The sequence below is a fragment of the Erpetoichthys calabaricus genome, chromosome 18 (assembly GCF_900747795.2).
Source record: "Erpetoichthys calabaricus chromosome 18, fErpCal1.3, whole genome shotgun sequence".
In the NCBI taxonomy this organism is placed as follows: domain Eukaryota; kingdom Metazoa; phylum Chordata; class Cladistia; order Polypteriformes; family Polypteridae; genus Erpetoichthys; species Erpetoichthys calabaricus.
The window spans coordinates 12,461,531-12,481,426 of NC_041411.2; the positions used below are offsets into that span (position 1 = coordinate 12,461,531).

Below are 19,896 nucleotides of genomic sequence, written 5' to 3' on the forward strand. Positions count from 1 at the left end.
GGTCTGAGCCCACCGCACACAGACGATTCGCTTCGCCCCCTCAACGATCGTTAAAAACGGGCCGGGGGGGGGGTATAGTGTCTCGGCCGGCAAACTAACGGCAACGACCACCCGGTGACATCCATCACGGCACTTTAAGGCGTTGCGAATGTGGAAAGGAAACAACCCCCCAAAAAATAAAATGATGGGGGGCCAAAGTAATTAGAACCTGTAAAAGGGCTGGGATGAGGGTCCGGGGGTCTGAACTCCAGGGACTCGGGGTCCCCTTATTACACAACTCTGTACGTAGTCGATACAAACTGACATGTACAGTCCAAATATTGAATAATATAACAAGGACCTTATAAACGATTAGAATTCGAATAGTAATAATTTATATTGCATCCATAAAATGCAGCTGAAGGTGGTTTCCATGGATGGTAAAAAATATTATAATTATAAAAACTCTTAAAATAAAATCCAACGACACCTAAAATATATGTAGTATAAACACATACATACATATATATATAATTAGGCATATACATTGTTTTGTAATAATTATAATTCGTATTTCATTCATAAAATCCAGCTGCAGGTGATTTCCTTACATGGTACAATAATAAAACACATTAAAATAACATTCAAATAAAATCCAACGAGATACAAAAAATATAAACGTATAAAATAATACATATTAATATATACACCGTATAAAAAAATACATATTAATATATACACACATCTCTCTCACTATATATGTAAATATATATAGCCACATATCTTTATATATATATATATATATATATGTGCGGACACATACCACTTCTGTATTTATCTAAATATATTTACACACATATCTATTTTTATCTACAGACACGTACAGGATTGGCTCCGCCCCGCGCGACCCTAAATCTGATTAAGTGACTTTGATTATTTTATATAATTTTTCTCGGAGCCATCATCTCACTCCTATAAACTTTATTTGTGCCTTTGTGCAAATACCACCGTAATAAGTAAACGTAAAACAGTGATAGTCAAACACGAGTATATCGCACATCAGCACTACAGAGTTTTTTGTTATCTTCTACAGATCCATTTTATTAAGCCGTCAGTCAGGGTCGCGGCCAGCCAGTACACGTGAACACGATATGTTATTAATATTCATTATTCAGTGTAGCATCAATTTATAGTAGCCGGCATCAAGGTGTGTGTGTGTGTGTGTGTGTATATATATATATATATATAAATAAAATGTATATAAAGTATATATTTGTAAAATGCACGTATAAGTATATATATATATATATATATATATATATATATATATATATATATATAATATTAGTATCCAGAATATTTGTCATCGTCTTATCTAATATTAAAAGCTCTAAGTGCCCGACTTTGGGATTTTTCTTTTCTATTTTAATGGTCGTTATTAATTCCTCTTCTCGTTTCGTGGCCGCTATTAAACTGCGCTCCTTCCTCGGTGTTCTCGCCGCCGCCTTCTCCATTTCTTTAATTTTCTTTCTCCCGTCACTTCTCTCTCTGTTGCCCCTGCCGTTTCAAGTCCATTTTCCGGGTGCCCCGATGAAAAATCCAATTAAAGTGCCAAAAAGTCCCGTTCCAAGTTTTTTTTTTTTTACTATTATTTTTGCGCCCCCCCCCCCCTTCCCGCGCCGAGGTGTTTTATTTTATTTATTTTTGTCCCCCTGTCCGTCCGCGCGCAGCCCCATCAAAGTGCACAGTTCCTTTTTTTCTTTCTTTTTTTTTTTTTGCCCCCCGCGCTGCGCTGCCCCCGTCCTGCCCTCCTCTTCGCTCTCCCAAGTCGGTGGGCTGCCGGCGGCGGACTTTCTGGGCACTTTTGGGGAGGCCCCCGCTTTTCGGATCAAACTGCTATGAATTTGCCATTATGATGATAGATTGCATTGTGGGTGTCAATTTAAAGTGACGGCCATATTTGCCGGTGCTGCTGTAAACAACAAAAAGTGTCTGAGAGAGACAGAGACGCTTCAGTGAATTTCAGGACATTTTCATTTCTTTAATTTATAATGTCTCTGGGAATGTCTTATAAACCCAACCTCCACGCGCACATTCCTGGGACGGCCGTGAACCAGGGTAAGGAGAAAAAAGCGGACAAATCTCGACATTAGCGACGTTTTACCGGCTGCAAAACGCGAGCTTTTAATGAATACCTGGGGAAAGCCCCACGCCTGTAGTTTTTGTCCAGTTATATATATAGGGTCAGATCCTGAGCGCTGATTCATAGCCGCCATTATTACTAATCACGAAAAAAAGCCGCTTTCTGCTCGCTTTCTCGTCCGCCGAGTGGCCGCGCCGAGGCCCGCTGTCCAGCGCGAAGCCGCCGCGCGCCCCGCCGGGTCCCTCTGCGCTCGGGAAGACGCCGTTTCGGTGTCATAAAAATTGTATCACTTTGGCTTCTTAAATCAGCCCGCACGGCTTCCTCCATGATTGCCTCCGCAGGGCTCGATGATTGATCGGGATCAGGAAAGCGGCGCGCCGCGGCGACCCTTCGAGGACATCTGGCGGCCGGCTGCGGTACTGCGCTTCCCTGAAACACTCGCGCTTTGCTCTTTCTTTCTTTCTTTCATAAAACATTCCTAGCCTTTTATCTTTTCTTTCACCAAAACACTTAATGACAAGTCAAGCAAAATGACACCTTTTATTGGCTATACAATACAAAATTGTAGATCTGTAATTGAATTTTGATCCGTTCACTTAGCCACTTGACTTCTCAGTGCATGCATAACGGCTAACACGGTACGACACCTTACTACTACACCCAGCTGTTTTATAGAGCGCCTTTCATTTAACAACTCGCATCTTTTCTGTAGTGTCTTCATAAACAGCCGTAATACTCTTCATTTACAGACTTTTTTTCTTACTTTCCCAGTTTTATTATTTCTCAGTCGTATTTATGGTTTAATTTCTTGCATCTTTGTGATTTGTGATGTTTTATTCTATTTGTTCATGATGCCTCCCCCCCATTGTGAAATGCTTCCTTCCTCTCCTTTGCAGAGCTCCAGCCCGCTTTTGGCCACTCATTTTCATTTTTAATTAAAAAGTAACTGCATATTTATTTATTTATTTGATGTTTTAGGACCAGAGTTTTAATGATTGCTGCTATTAAACTTTTTCTCATTTTTGTTTTTCAGTGGGAAATGTCCATTCTCCTTCTACCAGCCTAGGTGTTTCAGCACAGTCCTACAGACCTTTGGTGAATGATTACGGACCACCATCTCTGGGTTTTTCACAGGTGAGTCGCTCACTTAGTGTAAGAGTCAATACTTGTCAGTTTATGGATATTTATTTGTTAATTTACTTGCTGATCTAGCAGATAGCCACACTGTGTCATAAAGTCAAAAGTGCCATCTTTAGAATCTGCGTTGGCGTCTACGCTCCTTTTCTTTCTAAATGTGACTTCTGTGATTCGCTCTCCCTCTGATGGAGGTCCAGAGAGGGTTAGATGTCCTAGGAAAGGAGTCTAAGTCACATCGTATTCGTAATCACTAACATTGAAATAGTCTAAAACAGGGGTCCCCAACTCCAGTCCTGGAGGGCCGCAGTGGCTGCAGGTTTTCATTCTAACTCTTTTCATAACTAGTGACCTGTTTTTGCTGCTGATTAACTTCTTTTCAATTCATTGTAATCGACTTGCACTGTTAAAATTAAATAAAAGGCTATCAATGTGAAATATCAACTGAATACCTTCCTTTTATTTTGTTCTCTTCTAGGGGAACAGCGGCAACCAAGTACCTCAGAGTAAATATGCAGAACTCTTAGCAATTATTGAAGAGCTAGGCAAAGAAATTAGGCCCACATATGCAGGGAGCAAGAGTGCCATGGAGCGGTTAAAACGAGGTAAGGCCCTGCACGCTGGACCTAATCGGAGCCTTATGCCTTAGTGTGATTGTGACGTAAAGAGAAGCTGCGCTCTTAGAAAAACAGGACAGAGTATAAAGCAAACAAGAACCTGAGACTGGCACATAAAGTTTCACAGTCAGTAATGTCTTACCCGGTTGCACCAATATCAAAGCAGGTCCCAAAACAATCAGGAGAATTTGACGATGGAGACCTTCTACTATCACCTCTTTAAGTCAGGAATGCCTTGACAAGCAAAGACAGAAGCTGTGAGGTGAGGCACGTCTAGTCATTAATCAGAGTGCTGGGGAGTAGGGACATGCTGCAGGTTCATTACACATGGAGTCTGTACACGTGACACCCTATAAAGTACCCGTCAATTGCACTGACAAGTGAATGAGGGGTTGTAATGGATATTTGTGGTCACTTCAGTGTACTGTGGTACATATTGGCCATGTAGATGTGAGACTGTAGTGCTCCCCATGGATTGCCAGCTTACACTTAAGAATCACGAGCTAATGACTCGGAGGGGTGACGCCACATCTACAGTAGCCATTATGGCTGTGACTATTAACTATTTGCTGTTGTTGGTGTTGTCTAGCCTGGTGTTGGACACTACCATCCTAAATAGTTATGGAGGTTGATGACAACCAGATCTGCACATGCGACAACAGTGCAGTTTGGATAATATTGTCCAACATGATTGTGTAGGATACCACTGCCAAAAATAACTGGTCATCTCTGCTGCTTGCTGAGGGAGTTTAGGTGTGGCTATAGATCAAAAAGATCTTGCCATCATCATCCTTGTACCTTTCATGGTAGTCCTTACTGGTGTCGTTTTCATTACGAGAGAAAGGGTAACCACACACTGGTGCCATCTCCATGATATCAGTGCCCTTCCCTATCCAGTTGTGATCTTGGACTCATAGCTGATATACAGTAATATGTTTTGGTTTGGTTTAAGTTTATTTGTCATATATAGGTTAACACAGGGTCAACATACAATGAAATGTGTATGATGAGAAAAACAAGTCACTCAGCCTAGATCCAATAAAGCTAAAAATAATTTTTAAAAAAATTTAAAAATTACAAGTTAAAAATAGACTAGCCATATAAAATAAAAAGTGTACGTTTTAAAAGAAGTTATCGAGCAATATGAGTTGAATGAGCAGCAAGTACAAATGACAGTTATTGCACAGATAATGTTTTATAAGTACAGATGCATATTCCATAAAGTGTAGATGCATGTTCCAGTCAGTATTCAGAGTGTGTGCAGGTACAGTTTGTGTGTGAGCAGTGCAATGTAGATGTAATGTAAGTGTAGATAGATAGATACTTTATTAATCCCAAGGGGAAATTCACAAATTCCCAATTCACAAACATTCATGCCAAACTTCCTCAGCTTCCACAGGAAGTAGAGCCGCTGGCGCGCTTTCTTGACCACAGTGTCTATGTGAAGGGTCCACTAGAGATCCTCGGTGATGTTTACTCCGAGGAACTTGAAGCTGTTAACCCTTTCAACTTCTACGCCGCTGTTGTAGATGGCCTGGTGTTCTCCGCCTTGCTGTTTCCGATAATCCACGATCATCTCCTTGGTTTTGCTGACGTTAAGAGACAAGTTGTTATCCAGGCACCAATTACTCAGTGCCAGCACCTCCTCTCTGTAGGCTGTCTCATCGTTGTCAGTGATAAGGCCTATGATGGTTGTGTTGTCTGCAAACTTGATGATGGTGTTTGTGCCGTGTTTTGCAACACAGTCGTGGGTGAACAAGGAATACAAGAGGGGGCTAAGCACACAGCCCTGCGGCGCTCCTGTGTTTAAAATGAGTGATGAGGACGTGTGTTTGCCGACTCTCACCACCTGGGGCCTGTTTGTGAGGAAAGAGAAAATCCATCTGCAGATGGTCGTCAAGCTTCAAGACGAGTTTTGAGGGGATGATGGTGTTGAATGCCGAGCTGTAATCTATGAACAGCATTCTTGCATATGTATTTCCTCTTTCCAGGTGGGTGAGGGCAGTGTTTTAGACATTCTGTCGTACTTCCTCTTAGGGTTATTGTTAAAAAGCCAACTTTGCCCCTGGGGACAAATAAAGATTGATTGATCTATCTATACAAGCAGATGCATATTATTTGAATGGCATTTGGCATCTGCATAGCCCCACTCCAAAATGAGGAACTGCTTGTATCATTATGGTAGTTTTACCCAGTACTAACAACTGCACACTTTAGACTTTGTTAGAGCTTGTGTTACCAGTTTGAGATGTTGCCTGAAGAAGTCATTCTGAACAAACCTCTAATGGCGTGTCCCTTTTGTGGACACAACAAGCTGGTCCTGTTCTATTCAAGTGTTAATGCCTTCAAATGTACATCTGGACAAATCCGACCATCTTACTGCCACCTACAAACCTGTCATTGACAGCAGCATCTCTCCGGCATTCAAGCCAAAAGTTCTTGTGTGTGTTTGTCATTTGCTGTATTTATATATGTATATATTTTCTCTCTGAATCTCAAGGTTCTGTTAAACCTTTAATTTTGTGGGAAAAATAAAGTATCTATCTCTTTATCTCCCACTATGAAAGGACTGGCTGTTTATCAATCAGGCCTGTGGGCTGGATTTAGTTGCAGTCTTTTGCACAACACCCTGTTAAGTCAGGGTTGACTTTATTTTCATCTACCTACAAGTAACGTCTGTTGAATAAGAATAAAAAAGGTAGGTTAAGCGTTGACTAATCTTCCGATACTGTATATAAAGCCAGATGTGTGCATGTGTGTCCGGTATGTTTAACCCATTTCCCTTAAGTTTTGCACACATTCCCTTGTTGTACAGGGGACGACTGCAGCTTAGGAGCACATGTGTGCTCAATGGGTGAAGTACCCCTAGAAGGCATTTTGGTAATTGGCACAGGGTTTGCAGAATTGCTCTCCACGGTGGGGAATTTATTTAGCTGCAGTTTATTCCACCCCAGGCAGTACTGCGTATTCATCTAGTCCTACTGTATATAACATAGAAATAACAACCTACTGATGAGTGGGAATAATATTCATTTACTTTCTTGTAACAGATATACATACTTAGAATGTGTTATTGTGTTACTTATGATTTGTGGCAATCTTTTATGTATTTTAACTTCAATTATAAAATTAATGTGTTTCATTTCTTTTGTATTAATGAGACATGTCATGTCGACAATAACAAAAATCTTTTATATATGGAAAGTATATGGAATAATTTTTTTTTCCTATTTTTTAAGGTATAATCCACGCAAGAGGATTAGTACGGGAGTGCTTGGCAGAAACTGAAAGGAATGCAAGATCATAGCTAAATCTTACAATATTTTAAACTTAAAACAACAACAACAACAAAAAAACTCTAAGGACATCCCACCTTCTATTTTTTTTTCTTTTCTTTTAAGAAACTGAAGTTGCTCTTCTTCACGTTTTGATAAACTGCTGCCCAAAGGAATGGAAAACAAGAGAAATTTAAAACAAGGCATAAAGTAACAGACCGGTATAAAATGTTATACTTGACCGATAAATCTTCTGTGTTATTTACTCTTACTGGAGAACACTTCTCAGTTTTTTTTTTTTGTTTTCTTTTTCCTTTTTTTCTTTGATTGCATAGATAAACTAACAATTTTGCATGCTTGGTAGCCATTGCTCCTAGTTCACTTAAAAAAAAAAATGCATGGCTTGGTTTTGGGCATTTAATGAAAAGTACTGAGGCCCTGTGATATATTTTTAACACACTAAAATACTTAGGAGGCAAATTTAAGGATAGTGCCAAAATACCTTATTTGGATAAACTATTGTAATAAATCTGATACTTGCATCTTTGTATGTATTTATTACGCTAAGTAATAAAACGTATTTTCATTAAAATGGTTTCAAATAAATATGGAGGATCATTTGTTGCTTCAGTTTTGACGTCTCAGTAGTTTGTTCCAGATTCCCACAACTCTTTATAAGTAAAGAAGCGCTTCCTGGCTTAAGTCCTAATTGCATTACACCTTAATCTCCATGACCGACTTACCTCTTTTTTTTTTTTTTGCATTTTTAAACATTTAAACAGACTGCTCATAATTATGTTTGTGTAAATACCATCAACAAAACACATTAAGATTTTTCTGATCAATTTAAGCTTGCGTCTGACTGTTTTGTGATATGTTTTAACACAGTATACAGAAGAACAGGGTGGCAGTAAGACCAACTGATACCCTAAGCACAAACTAACAACTGTACCCCCTCGGCCCTTCCACTGTTTAACCAGCAAGACATTAAGGTGGTTGATTCAGGGCTGCAGAAGACCCACAATATAACACATCACATTCGTGTTTGTGGTAATCTGGAAGAAACAACCCAAACCGATAACTGAGAGACAAGGTTTAAAATCTGGAAAATTAGACTTTGGGACAGCTGAGCTATTTGGACTTCAGACCCTCAGGTTGTGGGTACAAATCCCACTGCTGACACTGTGCAGCCATGAGCAAGTCAGTTTATCCGTATTTGCTACATTTGTAAAAAAAAAGAAAGGGAACCAATTTTATCTCAAATGTTGTTAGTTGTCTGTTGCATGTAAAGTATTATAATTAGCTTGATAGACTGAAGAATTTGCTCTTCTTTATTCTAATCCAATTCTGAATCATTTTGCTGGTGTCTAAGCAGTTCATGTTCATAACCTGAATGCTGTCCTATGACTAAATTGCCTTTTCTCCCGAGGAACTTTAAAGTAGACTGAACCTAATTTATCTACTGCATGTCGGAGAGCTTCTAGGTTAAATGTATGGAAATGATTTTGTCTGCTGCTTTTTTTGTTTGTGTGCTCAGTCAAAAAAAGTCTGAATTTTCTTATGAAGAAAATGTTTGACATTATGGACATTCTTATATAAGCAATGTTTACACAAAAAAAATCTACCTCAGTTGGTATGTCTTCCGATATACGACTCATTAACTATCCTTCAATGGAGTAGCTGTTCCATAAACAAAACAGACTAAGCATTAGAAACTTCAACAATGCTAAAGTCAAAATGTTCCACAGTAGCTTCTATGGCTGAATATTTCACCCAAAATGTCTGCTGAAAGGCTTTGTCAACAAGGTGAATAATGTGAGACAATCTCAGCAATTCCTATCAAGCTGTTTCACTGTTTTCTTGTGGACAGGCAGCAAGACTTTCTTTAAACTGTTTCTTTTTCTCCAAAATGTCTTTTGCCTTCTTTTTCTTTTCTTGCTTCATCCTCTCAGCCTCTCGCTTCCTTGTCCAGATTTCACTGTTTTCTCCATTGTAAAAAACGTCCAGCTTTTTCTGCATTATTTCTCTGGCCCGTTTTCTGTTGATTTCTACGGATCTTGTCTGATGACACTAAAACATAGGAGGAGTATGAAGAGAGAGAAAAAAAAGAGAGAATGAAATGAACTCTTAGGGGGAAAACAGTCAAAACATGAGTTTAATCCTGTCTTTACTGTATAGAAAAGTATCGAATGTTTGAAAGTTACAACGTTCATCTGTTATAATATTCATATTACCAGTTTACATCACCAATAAAGATGTCTCCTGTCATGTGATATATTCTTTTTCCATTAACATTAAAGTGGTAATAGCAAACTGTGAATGTGAGTGGACATTGGGATGGACCAGAGACATGTTTACTGCTGTCCTTCACAGCACTGAACTGTTATGTTAGGAGATTGAACAATACAATGATTCTATATATGGACTAATTTAACTGGATCTTGTCTATTTTAATTAATTCATGAAGGCAATACCTTTCATAACGCACATATTCTATTACAGCATTGTTAGTTTGCACAGCCTACTTAAGCCAGGCACAAAGCTGAAACCAACACTGGGTAGGTTTCAAGTTTACTGCAGAAAGCATCCTCTCTCAATGGACCCATTTACTGTTGCAAATTAACCTAACATGTAAGCATGTGGGTGGACCATTGAATTCATCGATGACAAGCCAAATTAACATTTAGAAATAGCTCAAAATGAAGTTCAGATATCTTAAAAGGCATTTTACCTTTTAAAAGAACACTACATGTTTCCAGTTAGCTCAAAACATGTCCCTTTACCTGCACTACGTTTTGAAATACTGATATATTGAGACAGCTATGTTGTGGTGTGTTGGGCCCACTGAATCAAGAAGTTCATTAAAAAGACCGACTCTTGTTATGGTACACATTCTCAACCCCCTGGAGGTAGCAGGGGATGAGAGAATGAAGACAAAACATGTGCCATTGTGAACACTGCAGCATATGCTTCCCTCTGACTCGTCAGCATTGTGAACTTTCAGCAAAAGAATCATTCAACAGATGTGTGTCAAGACATACTTCCACTCAATGACTCATTAAGATGAAGTGTGTCACAAAACACTACTGGGACACCTTTATACTGACAATAATATGCATGTGGTGACAGATGTCCAGGAACCTGGCCCCACTGGGATGCAGGAACTATGGTAGTGCTGGAGGAAGGACCGTGTTTTCCCTGGGCCACAAGGGGGCAGCGCCCCTGGATTGTACAGAGGCCACAAAGATGGGGGATCCAACCCTATGCTACACCATGGCCAACGCCAGGGGGTGCCTGGATAGCCCCTGGTCTGGAGTATACAACACTTCTACCACACTTGGGAGTGCTGCCGGAAGGAGGCCTGAATTCCCTTGCAGGCTGCCGGATGTTAATCGGGGGCCGCCTGCGACACATTCGGGGATTGAATAATAGGGGCTGCCTCACTCCAATCGGGGAGCCAGAGTCGGGTGGAAGAAGGACGGAGCCTGCCAGTGAGGAGTTGGAGGCGGCCGAAGAAGCAGAGAGGAGTCGTTGGAGACTGTTTTTGGTGATTATGCACTGTGTGTTGTCTTGGGGGTAAGCATTGTAAATAAACGTGTGTGATTTAAGATTTTCTGCGTCAGCCTGTCGGTGTCCGGGTCCAACATGTCCACACTGTATAATGCCTCACTGCAACTATAACTGCCAAGTTAGAAGTTTTCTTCCTTTTTAGTCTTTCTGGTGTATATTAGAAAAGGGAGTTTTTTTGTTTGTCACACTTGAGCTTCTGTAAAAGACCAAATTTCTTCCTGGGGACAAAGTACTGTCTCTTCTACCAATCTACAGTATCCAGATAGGTAATACTTCATTTGTCCCCAAGGGGAACAGAAGCTCCAAAAATAAATATGCTAAAAACAAATAACACACGACTCCAAGCACACATAAAAACTTCAGCTTCGATAATAAAGTGGCAGTAAGATGAAATAGACCTTCCTGGATTGTGCCACAGGTTTATATTTAAAGGCATTAGAACTTGTATAGAGCAGTGTCCATGAAAGGAGAAGGCCTAACAGGCCTTGATTCCATTTTTGAAGTCACCAGCATTAAGAGAACCAGCATTGAGAACTTTCAGCAAAAGAATCATTCAACAGATGTGTGTCAAGACATACTTCCACCCAATGACTCATTCAGATGAAGTGTGTCACCATTCATCAGAACGATGTTGGTACAGAATTAATCATTTTTGTTGGCGAGTCAGCCAGGATGATGTAGCTTACTTTCCCAGGCAGTGGCATTCGGTCCACAATTCAATTCCTGGATCACACATTTACTTTTAATTATACTGTGCTCCCTTTTTCATTACTGCAAAGATCTCCACTGCTCCTCCAGCATCTAAATAGCATCTGAAATAAGAAGTGTAAGCCGGTCCTCCGCAGTATCCAAATATCACAGTACCTGTGCTCGCCATAACTCGCTCTGAGATCTAACAGTTCAAGTCACTTTTATGAAAGCAGTCAAACGTTTTTCATTATATGAAGTCAGCCCAGGTCTGAATCCTTTCCTTCTTGCTTTTAGTCTTCACTCTGGATCTTCGCCTCTTCCATCTCCAGACGAGCCTGTAACTTTGATTCTTTCTCCGGATATTTACTCTTTTCATTTACTCTCACCATGTGACATTTCTGAAGTTCGCAGCTCATGTGAGAGCCAGTTGAGGCAGGCAGGTACCCAGGTCTGTGTTGACAGCAGCATCTCTTCAGTTTAGTTTAAAAATTCATTCAAAAATGTATGGTAACAAGTCAGAGGCCAAATCTTAACATTACTAATTAATAACACATTAATAAATCTAAAAAAGAAGGAGAGCATCTGTAAAGGCTGTCACATGGCACAGCAAGATAACTCAAAAAAACATTTTGAAAATACATTTTGGGATTACTGAAATTTACCTTGCATGTACTTTAATCTTAAAACAGATATGGAATACCTTCTGAGTTATATTAAAATACATTTTGAGACCTTTCTAAATGATAATTCAGCTTGCCAAAAATATCGGCCAAATGACACAAATATTTTTCACCTTAACAACGATTCCTGAAGAGAGGTGCTTCAGTACCACGCAATTGCTTGTTTTGTTGGTTGCCTGTCCTCCAGGCCCGTGTCCTCTCACAAACTGTTCTTCTAGTTCTTCCTCTTTGAGCGGCACTAAATTCAAAGAATCTTTCTTCCCAGAAACAAGTATACACAACGGCCAAGGCTTAAGAGTTAAAAATGGTCTTGCAAAGCTGCTGGGGTCCCATTGTGATATTCTTGAAAGGAGCATTGGGAAACTGCTTTTGACAGATGAAAGCATCATGTATTTAGCACTGTAAAATAAAAGTGGGGGTACATAAAAATAATGGTCTACGTCTGTTGTAAGATAAGTCATTTTCATAGCAGGAAAGTATTTAGTTTAAAGATTTAAAAATGTACATTCAACTTTTAAAGACAGCATTATACATACACACTTGTGCTTACAAATATTTGTTAAAATGTATATTTAAATACAACATATTTAGATAGATAGATAGATAGATAGATAGATAGATAGATAGATAGATAGATAGATAGATACTTTATTAATCCCAATGGGAAATTCACATTTAAAAGACAAATCAGTACTGCTAAATATTTTATTTTAAAATGCTTATCATATACATGAAAAGAATGGAGGAAATAATACCTTAAAAGATAAAAACTGATGCTCGTTCATTTTTGGCAGAATATATATATATAGAATCTTTAACCAAAAGCTTTACAATAAAATTAATTCAAAAAAATATACACTGTTTGCACTGGAGTAATCTGACGAATATACGAAATGGTCAGCAACCTCTTACTGGAATTAAAATTTACTCTCTGCAGATTATAAAGTAAATGGGTAATTTAATGAATTTTTTTCCAGCCAAAATATGCAATGGCTAAGTGAAAGACTTATGTTACAGGCAGAGTCCTATTGACATGCTGTTGAATTAAGTCCACTTTTATAGGGGGATTCAAGTCTCATTCTTCACTAAATGTCCTAATAAATATCCACAAAATAAGCCCCCCCCCCCAAAAAAAAACCAAACACACACACCTTTTATTAATAACAAAAGAGGACTGAAACAATCAGTATGACAAAAGAATACAGGCAATAATTCAAAAATAACATTAAGGTTACAATACTTAAAGTACACGCGTGATTAACAAACAAATCACTGAATCATCATTCACAAAAGGGAACATAAGTTACCACAGATATTAACTGTATAGATATTTCGTTTGTTGTTATGAAGTTTAAGGGACTCAATTAAAGTCTGAAACTCTAAAAAGGAATTAAGAATGGAATATTATAACTAAACCTGCATTTGTGAATGTGAAGTATACACATAAGAATCATGAAATGTATTAAATAGATAGATAGAGTCATATGCTTCACATTTAAATTATGTAAAAACATCTTTACACTGTATAAAAATATAGTAGGATGTTTTATTATAAAAGAAAGTAATTAAATTAGGTTAGGTTAAAGTAGATAAACTTTATTAATCCCAAGGGGAAATTCACATGCATACAGCAGTAGAAACATTAAGGAAACAGACCCACAGGACAGATAATACAGCCAATCAATCAATCAATCAATATGTAAAAATACATACATATATATTATTCAGATATTTCAAAATTAAGGAACTCACTCCAAACTTTAATACAATAGGTACAAGTATAAAATAAATGTATTAGAGTTTCGAACTCGCTACTACATAAGGATCATTTGTCTTCAATATTAGGACATTTAGCTTAATTATATTTAAAAGGCTAAAAGTTGTGCAAAATCCTCTGGTGCACTTCTCCAACTTTATTTGAAATGCAAAACTGAAAGGGAAACATCTACGCCTGGAGCAAATAATAATCTGATATTTTAGACTTCGAAAAATATTTGTGTATTTTACAATATCAAAATTCCTAATAAATGTGTTAGATTTATAGCGAAAGATATTCACGCCATTTATGTATACTAGTGGTGGGAAGAAACGAACTGCACATGGAGCTTCTTTAAAAGGAACAAACAGGTGATATTGCTCTCACTACTTAATTAAATTCTCTAAATCTGACAGCATAATATTATTTTAAAAAGCCTCCGTAGGACAATAATTGACCAGGCTGGTCATGAAGATCAACAACTAAATACATGCATCTTCCTTCCCAAACATGTACATTATTACATTAGTTATATATTCACAGTTCGGCACAGTTACTTTGGGGGTTAAAATTGTGCATATAACAAAATGTTGCTAGTATTTGACAAGCCTAACTGACAATACAAGCACTTCACTCACCATGACCCGGAGCCTCTACGTCATCCATATGCGACGCCATAAGCCCGCTCATCGTGCACACTCGATGATGCAAACCTTCCCGCCTATTGAGCGAGTCTCAGCCAATGAGCGTGTTCGCTTTCGAATCGAGCCCGCCAATGCTGATAGCCGAGGGGGCGTTCCCTTCCCGCCCCAACCGCCGATTAATGGTCAAACGGTAAACTGTAAGAGCAGCGTCTTGTGGGCTCGCTGTGTAAATACAAATATGGGACAAATGGAAAGGTGAGTGGCTTTCGCATGGGATTTTTCAAGAACATAAAAAAAAAATTATAAACAGAGTATAAAAACGAAATAAAGAAAATTCTGTTTTGAGCAGGCCGCGTTTCTAAACGTTTAACCGCGAGGCTTGGAAGGTTGTTATCCTGCGCCGCGAATTTTTAATTACAGAATTTTAGTGTTTAGTGGTTGTTTGGCTGCAGCTGGAAAAATATATTAGGACACCTTTGTACAAAAAAAGGATACTGATATATTCCATAAAGTTTTGGACAAATTCTAAAAAACGAGAGGATGCTGTCATCGTTCAAATACTGCAGTAAAAGCTTCGCATCTCACGGCAGTATACTGCATTCTGGAAACTACTTCGCCAGGGAATTATTTGAACTATTTCCGTTACATTTAACTCATTGTCACGAAACGTAAATGGGATTGATAAACAGCTGGTGTTTATTGGGTTAGATTCCGTTTTTCTTTTTTAATTTTAGGATGTTGGTTTCTCGGCTCCGGTGTATGTCCGTTGGGGGTGGGGTGTTGGAGTTCTGTAGGGAGCTTTTCGTGGATCTCTAAAAAGCACATGAATCTGTAAATTGGCAGCACTACATTGGCACAGAATGATTGTCTGTGCCCTGCAGTGGATCGGCGTACCGTCCAGGGTTGGCTCCTGTCATGCCCGACGAGAGTGAACTGGATAATTGAGTCGGAAAATGAAGGGAATACTAAACTGTTGTTAATCTTATCCTTGGGAACTCTGAAGTCAGTAAAGCCATAAAATCACAAGCAAAGTATTTCCGACAGCTATTCTTTATTTAAAAGTTAAGGTTAAAGCACTGATGTCAGTTATGAGGTTAACAAATCCAATATGATACTTGGGTAGCCAGCTATTGTTTTCCTTCATATGTGCATGACGAGTTACAGTATCTTCTTCAGTCAAATGACACATCATTTATCGGACTTGCCTACCATTGCAGTACTGCTTCACCTCCTGTGAAACAGGCTTTTGAGAAAGCACAAACTGCTAAAGCAGAGACTCTGACTATTGCAAACTGAAACACTAGCTTTCTTTTGATAGTATTTGTCCTATTCCACCTTATCATCTTTTCCAACTAATTTGTGAAGTTGATGTGCTTGATCAACCTCCTCCACACAGCCCGGTCCTGCACCTCCTTCTTCAGTCAGACACTTTTTCTTAAAATCTTCTTTTACTTCTTTATCAACCTTGGCTTTGGCCTTCCTCATTTTGCTTTCTCTTCCCCAGTACTTCTATTCCTTCACTCTTTTGCCCAGGCTGAATCATTAGTAGATGGTGAGAGAACGTTAATCTTCTTCCTAATTCCTCTTTTCCCATTTCTATGTGGAGTTCATGTTTTTGATCATCCATTTCCAGTGCTGAATGGCCTCACCAGTCAGGCCCTTTTCCTTCCTTCCTTTATCCATCCTCCTCCACTTTGCCCTCCATTGCCTTCTCTTCCCCTGTACTTCCATTGCCATCACTCTTTAGCCAATATATTCGTGGTCTCCCCTCATCGCATGTCCATAGCACTTCAACCTACTTTCCTGAACTATCTTAAGATATTTCTCCCACTTTGCTTGTACCTTTGATTGTCTCATTTCTTATTCTGGCCTTTTTTGTAACTCCACACATCCATCTCAATATTTTCTTCTCTGCCACATCCAACTTCTTCTACTTAGAACCGTTTACTGTTTATGTCTCTGGTCCATGCACCATTTTATGCTCTTGCTATGGTGTTAAAAACCTTACCTTTGATTGCATTTCTGTATTGGTAGTTTATTTCATTTATAATTCTGTGCTTGTGTAGTGTCACTCACAAATATGCTTTAAATTACTTTTTTTAATAAAATGCAATATTACTCATGCATGTATATTACTGTTGATTAGAGGCACTTTTTTCACTCATTTGAGACTGGTATGTGAACTCTTGGATGGTAACAGATGTGATGTTTTGGCAGTTCGTTTGGGTAACCTGAGATGATGGTTGGAGCATTCATTAATATTTTTTAAGGAGTGCATTATTGGTCACATCATTCAAAAATTGAACTTTATCAAAAAATGCCTCTTTCGTTATATGAATGCAGTTAAAATTTGATTAACACAAGATAGTGGATAATCCAAAATCTTTAATTTTTATAGTTTTAAAGTAAGTACTATTACAGTCAGTCTCTACTTTGGCAAGGAATTACCAGTAATAAGCTTGCTCAAAAAATGGTACAGATGTTCTCAGGTGTACACTGTAAAGAATATTAGGCAGGAACATGTGTCAATAAAGTTGCAATTTATATTATTAAATATAAGAAGATCTATGCAGTATGATAGTAAAATTTAACTGTTCAGTCTGCATTTGAGTATAAGGATTAAAAGTCCCAGGGATTGTTTGAATGTAGCTTTAAAGTGAACAGTGTGTGCACACTCGTCATTAGTTGAAATTGGTATTTTTTTTTTAGTTTTGCTTACTCTAGCATGTATTAAGATTCATCTAAACATATTCTAGGAATATGAGTTAGCAGGCATTGTAGGTCATTAGCAATATTGAACATATTTTTTGGGGGGGGGGGGGCGCGTAGCACTATAGTGGGCTGTTTGGGTAATAAATAATAAAAAGTTTTCAATGTTTTATTTTGTACTTTTAATGCAGAAGGCCATTCAAAAAAGCAGACAATGTTCATTTTGGTTTTTTTTCAGTTTTAACTGTTGCTGACTCTATTGCTAATTTCAGGTTATTTTATTTATTTTTTTCCACCAAAAGATATTCAAGTATTCTTTGTTTCTGCAGTAACAGGGTGATTTGTGTTTAATGATACTGAGTTAATACAATTTTGTGTTACTGTTTATGTAAATGTAGTTGGGATATACTGTAGTTTATAAGAAAGGTAAAAAAAGATAAGATAAATGAAGACTATTGTTGAAATTAATATGTCATTTCATTATTGTGTGCATTAATTGAGAAACAGTGACACAGGAGAATCTAAATAAGACGGCTTCTAATGCCCTGATATTGTATTACCGTTCACTGGTTTCTTCTTTGTGGGCCTTGATGCACTGCTTTTGATTTTCATTGTTTTGGAAGTCAGGCGTTATAAATGAGGCAAACCATCTGTCACTTTAGTTTTGGTGCTGGTTGTCCTCATAGAATACGTGGTTAGAAAAAAAAAATTACAAACAATTTACAGCTAAGTTTTCCTAAATTAATTTCACCTAAAGCAAAACCGATATTACAGTGAGTACTATAAAATCAATTAGAATAAACATTGCACACAAAAACTAATTGGTAATCCAACATTAATTTGTTGATCTAGCATACAGTATATGCCTCTGCAGATTTAGTAACAGCAGAAATGAATCTGTCTTTACATTTTTTATACATATTGATCCATCTTTATTATAACGTTTGGGGTATTGTACTAACTTGCTCCTGCTAATTGATATTTTGTACTGATCTTAACCTAACTGAAACAGTGCAGAAATTATGATCAGATCTTGTGCATTTTCTAAATGTGAAATATCTTTTTCTGCTGCTATTTACTTACAGATTTACTTTACTAACATAGTTGTGCTAAATGATCCCAGTTGTGAGAAGGTTTCACTTACATACAGATACTCTAGCGTAATATAGAAAATGGTGCAACATTTATTAATTTGTATTTCCCTGCCTGACTGTGAGAACTTGAATGGTGGTCTGTGGTTAGAATACAGGGTTTTATTTTTGCCAAACATAACATAATAGTGTTATGAAGCTTTTAATTATATTTTTACCAATACGTTCCAAATACTACACCATTTATGGATTGCTGCATGGAAGAAATTTGGGCGGAGAATGGGCAAATTAGGTAATGAAAAAAGTACAATATTTTTCTTATTTATGATATTGTGTTATCCAAAAAAGTCAAATACTTGTCAAATAATGAAAAAAATTAAAGGAAAACACTATTTGATTTGAAGCAATTAGTTTTTCTCTCAGCATCTAACACTGCAATATTTTATATTTGTAAAAAGGTACACAGTTTTTAATTAATTATGTACAAGTGAAGCTGTGTGTCAGTATCTGAATTTTCCTCGTTGTTCTGCACATTCTTTATCTGCAATTAGGGTATTGCCACAAAGCTTATGTCATTCATGTAGTTTTAAAGATTACTTTTTAGGAAATGGTCATGGTCATGCCAGAACTGTAAAAGGAAATGAGAAACCTCTTACCAATCGTTGTACTGGTAGAAATATTAATGGCAATGAAGCTTATGTTACTGTTGTAGCACACTTTGTTTCTGAAAAGATGAAAATAGTTAATGACGGAGAACTCAAGGATTGGAACGTGTCTAAGACTGTGTGAGCTGTTTTTCTTCTAAAAATTAGAGGACACAGTGTATCAGTATTCACTATGGTTTATCTTCAAGAAACAGATTGTTTGTCCTTTAGTTGACAGAATTAATCAGTTTAGTTTTTCCAAAGTGTTAAATGTTATTCAGATAATTCTTTCCAGTGTTAAACCCAAGACATCAACAATCCATAATGACATTTATAAAAAAAAAATAAATATTACTGTTATTTGCAGGAATCGCACACATAGCATAATAACTTGTGCGTGTTATTGTCAAATACCAGTGGCTTCCAAAACAAATTCGGGGATGGGTGCTATAGTATCATGAATTAAACACCAGCAAAGAGGCTGGAATTGAGTAGTTCTGACACATTAAAGCCAATAGTTATACTTGTGTTCTTCAAACTTTTCCTTTCATGGGGTTGATGCTCTTCCACAAACCTGTGTGGTGAACAATACACTCTGTATGTTCTCTGTTCATCTGTTCTGGCTGTGTAAGCGTTATCAGCTACCACTTCATTTATTACAACGACATTTATTTATATAGCACATTTTCATACAAAAAGTAGCTCAAAGTGCTTTACATAATGAAGAAAAGAAAAATAAAAGACAACATTAGTTAACATAAAAAAAAGAGTAAGGTACGATGGCCAGGGGGGACAGAAAAAACAAAACAAAAAAAAAAACTCCAGACGGCTGGAGACAAAAATAAAATCTGCAGGGGTTCCAGGCCACGAGACCGCCCAGTCCCCTCTGGGTATTCTACCTAACATAAATGAAATAGTCCTCTTTGTAATTGGGGTTCTCACGGAAGCACTTGATGATGATGGT

General features: G+C 37.8%; 3 protein-coding genes across 3 annotated transcripts in view; 2 read left to right on the plus strand and 1 right to left on the minus strand.

The window, feature by feature from the left end:
* Positions 1-1,702: 1,702 nt before the first annotated feature.
* Positions 1,703-7,772, plus strand: LOC114668615 (cyclin-dependent kinase 2-associated protein 1). Its single transcript, XM_028824454.2, has 4 exons — positions 1,703-2,097; positions 3,156-3,256; positions 3,735-3,861; positions 7,113-7,772. The coding sequence occupies exons 1-4, from the start codon at positions 2,031-2,033 to the stop codon at positions 7,178-7,180; spliced, it is 363 nt and encodes a 120-aa protein (XP_028680287.1). The 5' UTR covers positions 1,703-2,030; the 3' UTR covers positions 7,181-7,772.
* mtrfr (mitochondrial translation release factor in rescue) lies at positions 7,145-14,534 on the minus strand. Its single transcript, XM_028824453.2, has 3 exons — positions 14,483-14,534; positions 12,202-12,487; positions 7,145-9,218 (listed from the first exon to the last, which is right to left on the minus strand). Exons 2-3 carry the CDS (start codon positions 12,475-12,477, stop codon positions 8,988-8,990), a joined length of 507 nt encoding a protein of 168 aa, XP_028680286.1. The 5' UTR covers positions 12,478-12,487; positions 14,483-14,534; the 3' UTR covers positions 7,145-8,987.
* Positions 14,535-14,635: 101 nt separating this feature from the next.
* LOC114668612 (M-phase phosphoprotein 9) overlaps positions 14,636-19,896 on the plus strand; it is a 28,752-nt gene continuing 23,491 nt past the window's right edge. The window contains exon 1 of the mRNA XM_051921103.1: positions 14,636-14,743. The gene's annotated coding sequence lies outside the window, so the exon portion shown is untranslated. The remainder of the gene's footprint in view (positions 14,744-19,896) is intronic.

Excerpts from the sequence above, each read along its gene's own strand:
- LOC114668615 (XM_028824454.2), top strand. The coding sequence starts at position 2,031 with ATGTCTCTGGGAATGTCTTATAAACCCAACCTCCACGCGCACATTCCT. Across the intron at positions 2,098-3,155 it reads TGGGACGGCCGTGAACCAGG|TGGGAAATGTCCATTCTCCT; the intron begins GTAAGGAGAAAA and ends TTTGTTTTTCAG. Across the intron at positions 3,862-7,112 it reads CATGGAGCGGTTAAAACGAG|GTATAATCCACGCAAGAGGA; the intron begins GTAAGGCCCTGC and ends CTATTTTTTAAG.
- mtrfr (XM_028824453.2), bottom strand. The coding sequence starts at position 12,477 with ATGATGCTTTCATCTGTCAAAAGCAGTTTCCCAATGCTCCTTTCAAGA. Across the intron at positions 9,219-12,201 it reads CTTCAGGAATCGTTGTTAAG|TGTCATCAGACAAGATCCGT; the intron begins GTGAAAAATATT and ends CCTATGTTTTAG.